Source organism: Plasmodium malariae, assembly GCF_900090045.1.
Source record: "Plasmodium malariae genome assembly, contig: PmUG01_00_17, whole genome shotgun sequence".
Taxonomy (NCBI): Eukaryota; Apicomplexa; class Aconoidasida; order Haemosporida; family Plasmodiidae; genus Plasmodium; species Plasmodium malariae.
In genome coordinates, this window is record NW_021638288.1 from 25,371 (window position 1) to 32,922 (window position 7,552).

The window sequence follows — 7,552 nt, forward strand, 5'->3', positions numbered from 1 at the left end:
CTAACATTTCCTTTTCATAATACTTTTATGCTTTTTAAATTTTATATAATTCCAGACCATATAATCAATATAACAATTAGTATAACCAATAATACAAGAAATAATGTAACATCATAATATTTTACATCTGTTACAACACTCTTTTCATCAAAAAAACGTTCAATAATAGCTCCTAATGATACTAGTAACACCCATGAGAGTACCACGGTAGGTAAAAACATTTTATGTGCAAACATTATAGTTATTAATTTTTCGTATTTTATATTACAAAATAACACTCTTTTTCTGGTAAAATCTATGTAATCAAGTTGCTTGAAAATTTTTTTTTTCTAAGCGATATATTTTTTTCCTTTATATATTAATTTTTTTTTACCTTATATTATTTATTGAATCCTCTATATAATGAACTACTCCTTCATTGTATGTTTGTTTTATTTCCTCATTTTCTATTGTTATATACAAATTTTTCATTATTCTGTTCATCACTTGTTATCTCTTGCATAAAATATACATTATATGAATAAGTTTCTTCTTCAAATACTTCTAGATATAGAAAATTTTTTTAAATCTAATTTTATATTATACCTATGCTCTACCAGGGATATTTTAAACGCATTCTAATAGAAAGCTAAAATATTTATTATTTAAAAAAATAATCGAAATCTCAAAAATATAATTGACAAAAATAAGTACTGAATAAAAAAAAAATGCAAATTTCCTCAAATAATATTATCATACATCTTTATTGTAAAAATTATATATCCAAGTTAGAAGGATAAACTCCACAATTTTAATAAAAAGGATAGGCTTTATTTTTTGTTCCAGGAAATATAGTTTTAAAATGATACTATATTAATTAAGTAATAAACAAGAAATACTGTAATATTTTTTTAATTATAAAGGATATAATATCTATTTTATTAATTTTTTATTTATTTACTAAAACGTAATAAAATATATCTAATTAAAATGTTTCTTACAACTAAAACGAAGAATAAAAACTTTAAACATATATTATATAATTTATATAATAATGTCATTTATAAAAAATTAACTTTAATAAAAATAATATAATTTGTTTTTATTTATAAGTATCTAAAATATACAATTTAGTTATATAATATAGTACAGTAATTAAATAATTTTTTTTTTATTATATTTTAAAGTAAAAAATTTAGATTTTATTTCTTAATATTTATAAATATTCAAATAATACAAAATATAGATTATATGGAATATATATTGTGAATTTAAATATAAAATAAATGTGTAGAAACCAATTTTAATCATGCTTCGCTTTTAAAAATTCTAATTTTATACATTTTTTTGGTAGACTTTTTCTTTATAGTTAAATTATATTAATTTTTCTAGAAATAAAAACTATAGAATATGTATAACAATTTAAGAAAGATATTACTAATTTTATAAAATATAAATTAGGATTTATCTAAAAAAATATATATGTTCTTTTGTAAACTTTTCTGTATTAATGAAATAAAATTTATTGCTACAGCGAAGTTTGTGAATTTACATGTATATTTAACTCTAATATAATACTGAGGTTTTTAATTTTGTATAATGATTTTACAATATAATAATTTACATTTTAATTGAAATTAAATTTATTATTATTTAATAAAATATTAAAAATTTTGTAATTTCCTAATTTTGATTACCTCTTTTATGAATGTATATAAATATATATGGAGAGAAATGCTAATGTAATAATAAATAAAAGGAACATAAAAATGAATTTGATATAAATGTATTGTATGCAACTAAATTATATTAGAAATATTTACAGCCTTATTATTTTACAAATGAAGGTGAAAAAAATAATATACTTATAAGATATATAAAAGGATCATAAACAAAATTTAGGAATATAAATAATTTACTAATTTTTATTAAGAAATAATTTAGAAAAAATCCATGTAATTTTATTTTAATACATACTATTAAAAATATATCTTTAAGATGAAACTTAAAAAATTAATATTTTCAAATAACTTAAATATTTTTTATATTGACAAAATTATTATATATCTTAGCAATATTACTCTAAGAATATTTACAACATAACTCACAATAATCAAAATCCTTATTCAAAAAAATATTATTATCAAAAAAAAAAAGAAGCAATTTTCTTATCTTTATATCAATAAGTTAAAGTGCATAAAAAACAAATTAATATATATAAAAGGTATGAATAAAAATATTTACAACAGTTAATTGTTTTTTTTAATTATTTAATCAAGTTGAAAAAATAGACATAATTATATATCATTCAATTATATTATATGTATGTACTTTAATATTCATAATGATACAAGTCTTCTATCTTTTATATTCATTCATGCATTCAGATACATAAATTTTAAATAACTAAAAGAATTTTTTTACATTAAATATGTGGCAACTCTTAAAAACTAATAATAGCAGATGCTTCTAATATGTATATTAAGAAATAAGTTATAAAAACATATACATTTTATTTAGTGCAATCATACTGTGTTAATTTTTTAACGTTCTCAATAACATAATCCACATTTATTTTTCTTTAATTCTTTTTCTTTTTCCTTTTATTTAATAAAAATATTTAATGATTTATTTTTTTAATTATGCCAAAAATATAAATAGAATCCTTTTCTAAAAATCAATTTATTTTATCATAAATATTTAAAGATATTTTCATAAAATACACTTAAACCAAAATTATGCTTGTATAATAATAAGAAGATGAATATAATAATCCTGTGATTCACTGAAATTATCTAGCAGTAATGCAAAATATTAATAATATTCCACAAAAATATTCTAAGAAAAATTAACAAATAAATTCTCAATATTTTACAGAAATAATCTGATTCCTAATTAATGAAATATTTAAATTTTTCAATATTAAATGTATATAATATAAACATATGGTGTTATAATAAATATATATATTAACATTTTTTAAATTATTCTAGTTATAATATATAGTATAACAACCGCTTCTTTTGAATATTTATCCTATTATATTTGAATATGCATCTTCTAATCAATAACGTTATTAATGTTATATAATTATATGTTATATAATGTTTTTTATTCCAGTAAATTGTTTAAAAATATAATATAGTATACTATATATATGTTTAAACAAAATATTATTGAACTACAGCTACATTAATTAATTATTTTCCACTGATATTTATTATAAATCTATTAATTTTTTTCAACTATTCTATTACTAGTAACTGAACTACAAAGATAGATCACCACAAACGTATATTCTTTAATTTATCATAATAATGTGTCAAATTTCTGTTTTCATCTAATGTTTTTTTGCATTAAAATTTTACATATTTTACCATAGTATTTTTTAATATAATTTTTTTCTAATTAATCTACTATTCTCAAAACTTATTTAATGCATTCGTACCTTATATAAGTTTAAATATATTTAAGTAATATAACGCCAATGAAAAAAATAAATAACTTTATATTAATACGCCTATTATACAACGTATAATTCATTAATTATACAGAATATTATATAGAATAATCAAATAAAATAACCAATTTTATTCATTAAACGCTTATTCCTTTTCCTATATATAAATGTTAATAAAAAAACTCATGAAATTATAACTAAAACAGAAATAAAATGGATAATCTATGTTACACAAAACAGTGGAATCCACTATAAACCAGAAATTGTAATGTATAATAATATTTAAATATAATAATACTTATAATTTTAAAATATTTAATTACATGTATACGATATATATATATATATATATATTTGTGATGATAAGTATTATTTTTAACATAAATAATTATATTTTGGATAACTCTTTCTTAATCGGAAATAACATATGTATTTAATTTTCCTATGTTTATTCATTTGTAATGGGAAAAGTTGTATATCTTAATAAAAAATTTATTTTGGCTTTTTTCCTTCAAGTAGTTTTAATTCATGACTAGTTTTATTTATGTACTCTAATTAATAAAATAAAATGCTCATTTGAATAAATATACTCACTTTTACAATTTTATTTATAATTTTTATTTTTATAAAATTTTTTTAAATATATTTTAGAATAATTTTCAAAATTCCCCTTGCATTACATTTACACACAGTAACATGGTATTTCTATAATTTCAATAGAATCTAAACATTTTATTAACAAATCTACAAATAAATGAAGATGAATTGTTAAGGAATATGAGTTTAAACAATGTTTTAAATTACATTATATTAGTGTTAACAAAAATATTTATCATATATCAAAATAAAATTTTATATTAGTAAATCCTTGTCATTCATTTTTTTTTTATTTTCATCTATTCTACGCTACATAGATGAAAATAGTAAACACATAATTTATGAACAATATTAACATATTTTTTTGAATCTTTTTAATAAATTAAGTAATATAATTTATGATTATGATTATTATTCATACATTAACATATATAATACCGAAAATTTTAAATTCCTTTTTTATTATATTAATAAGTCAACGAAAATAATTTGTATACATATTACATGTTCTTTTTACTGACGCATCCACATTAAAATATTGAATTAATACTTTATATCAATTTAAAACTTTTCTCTACTTATGACACTAATATATTTAAATCAAATATTGTAATTAATAAAAAAAAAAAAAAAAACTTAACGCTGTAGGCAGATCAAAAATATAATAAATAAAAAAAAATAATACATAAAATAAAAGTTTTTTTTTTTTTTTTAAATTCAGAATAGTATATATCACAAAAAATTAAAAATTATAATAATAAAAAAAATATATAAACATAATGTTATTTATAATATATTACATTTATTGTTAACTCAAACTTAACAAATGTTATAATTCGAATATATTGTCCTATTTTACTATATATTATAAGTCAATATACATGTGTAGTATACTAAAATGTTCATTAAATTAATATGTTATATGTTAATAAATATAGTTTTCTTGTATAACAAAAAAAATTAAATAAAATATATTATAATAAAAAAGTAATTCTTTTGCATGGTCATTTTAATGATATAAACTTTATTTAGTTTTACTATATTCCTCGTATTATACTTTAGAATTATATTTTGTATATTAAAAATTTCCTGTAATTAGTCTATAGTTCGACATTATAGAATTTATTATATTTATGCAAAATTTTGAACAAATTTTTTCTAATAATTATTTCAACTTTTTTTTACATTTATGATTTCTTATTTAATATTCTATATGTATGGAATTATCTTTTTTCTTTTAGTTTTATTTGTAAAAAAATCTTTTGGCCCATTTTTCTTAGAACAATTTTTAGGTAAATTTTGACGATCGTAAGAATATAAATGATAAAGTATGTCTTTTATGCTGAAAATATATTTTTTACTAACGTTAGTATGATTATATCTATTTTCTTCGTGGAAAAGATTCGAAAAACGCTTGTATATTATATAAATATAAAAAATACATATATTTAGTGAATATTGTTGATATTTTATATATTTTTTGTATTTTCATCTAATAAATATCCCTACAATAAGATTTGAATTAATAAATAAAATAGATTATTTTTAAAAAGAAAAAAGAAATTTCATACAATAAATATATATGTTTCCCATCCAATTAGCTTTATTCTATATTAATAATATATATTTGTTGAATATAAAGAAAATAAGAAATTTAGATAACGTGACATAATAAATAAATTAAAAACATAACTACTAAAAAAGAGTAATATAAAAGTAAAATAAAGTATTATAATTAGAGTATTCATGAAAAAATAAACATAGAATGAACTGATGAGAAATAAATCTTTTGGTTATTATATAAATGAAAATGTTCTCTACTCTATTCAAATGTTGCTCAATAAAAAAATATCATATAAGAAATTTGAAATTTCAAAATATAAAATAGTTCTTTTTAATAATAGCATAATATTAATTTTAAATTTAATTAAAATACTATATTGCTTATTTTGATATTTTTGTCAATAAAATGCCGTTTTAATTAATATATGACAAACAACAATAAATGTTCACTAAATATATACACATATATAGAAAAATTAGGAAACGTAAAATGTTATAACCTAAATAATGTACATACATATTGAAGTACACATGAACTAATAGAAAATAATTTATTAAATTACTAACCTAGTAAAACAAGTAATAACAATATAAATATAATACAATAACTTAAACATAGTTTATTGGTAATTTTTATACACATACAAATAAAAAAAATTAATAAATTAAAAATGTAGATATTTTTACAGCACTTATACAGAATAAATTATAAAGAAGAACTCTAAAAAAATTAACAAACTATCCATATTAAGGAAAATATAAATAATTTTAAAAGATTTTATTTAGATTAAAGTTAAAAAAACTAGAATTCTCATATTACGTATTAAGAGTTTTTATATATATATATTATCTAAAAGATAAAATTACAGTATTCTAATATATAAGCATTCAATATATATATATCCAAGAATTACCCTATTTTTTATTCTTTATATGTATTTAGAAATGCTCTTACGTAATTTTACTTATTATTACCCTTGTACATATTTTTCAATAATTTACAGTAAGTAACTAATACTGTTAAAATAAATATTGAAACAAATATTGAAAAGGTTAATGCGGAATAATCTTTTATATACGTTTCTTTTGTTAGCATTGCTAACACCAATGCAGCAATACTAAACAATATAACTGGAATAATAACAAGAATACGCCTTAGAAATTTTTGTGCAAATTCACACTTAGGGTTATTTACTTCTTTGTTTTCATTATCAAATGCTTTTACCATTTTAATATCATATATATCATCTAATCCATTTTTAGGTTTAATAATGGATGGTGATACATTTTTTTCCTTTTTTGACGATTTTCCTTTTAATTTGCTAAGCCGTCCTTCATAGTTATCATTATTATATGATGTATCAGATGCCACTTTAAAGTTTTTTTGAGACATTTTTTTTAAAGGCATGCTTCCATTGGGGGAATGTAAACCTCTTTCTTCATTTAATAATCTGTCTACTCTTACATATAATGAATTACTTAAATCAATTTTCTTAATATATGATATTCCATATGTATTTGTCTAAAAATATGAGCAAATATTTGATATTAAATAAAAATATAAATATTTTTGCATGAATAAAATATTAATTTTTAAAATTAAAATGTATAATTACAAAAAAATGTATAGAAATTGTTAAATATAGAAATTATCCTACCTTATATGAATTCTGATATGTCCATATTAAAAGGGAAAATGCGCAGAATTTAATGAAGAAAAAGAATTTGTTAACTTGTATCATCATGTCAAAATTATTTACCGCCGCTAAAACTTATTCAATAATCAAATTATTATTTATATAATTATATCACTTATATTCAGTAGAAGATAGATTATAATTTTTTTTTATTGTTTCTGCCACATATATATTTTATAAATTGCATATATTATATAATTATAACATATAATTAAATGTATAAAGGGAAAAAAAAATTTAAATGTAATTAGTAAAT

General features: G+C 17.7%; 1 protein-coding gene and 1 pseudogene across 2 annotated transcripts; both read right to left on the reverse strand.

The window, feature by feature from the left end:
• On the reverse strand, positions 1-617 carry PmUG01_00036500 (annotated as a pseudogene). Its single transcript is given in 4 exon segments — positions 1-47; positions 62-362; positions 377-516; positions 530-617. Coding segments are annotated over 4 exon segments (576 nt in total).
• Positions 618-6,560: 5,943 nt separating this feature from the next.
• PmUG01_00036600 (Plasmodium exported protein, unknown function) lies at positions 6,561-7,341 on the reverse strand (the record flags this gene model as incomplete). Its single annotated transcript, XM_029008641.1, has 2 exons — positions 6,561-7,121; positions 7,258-7,341. 2 exons carry the CDS (start codon positions 7,339-7,341, stop codon positions 6,561-6,563), a joined length of 645 nt encoding a protein of 214 aa, XP_028858915.1.
• Positions 7,342-7,552: the final 211 nt, after the last annotated feature.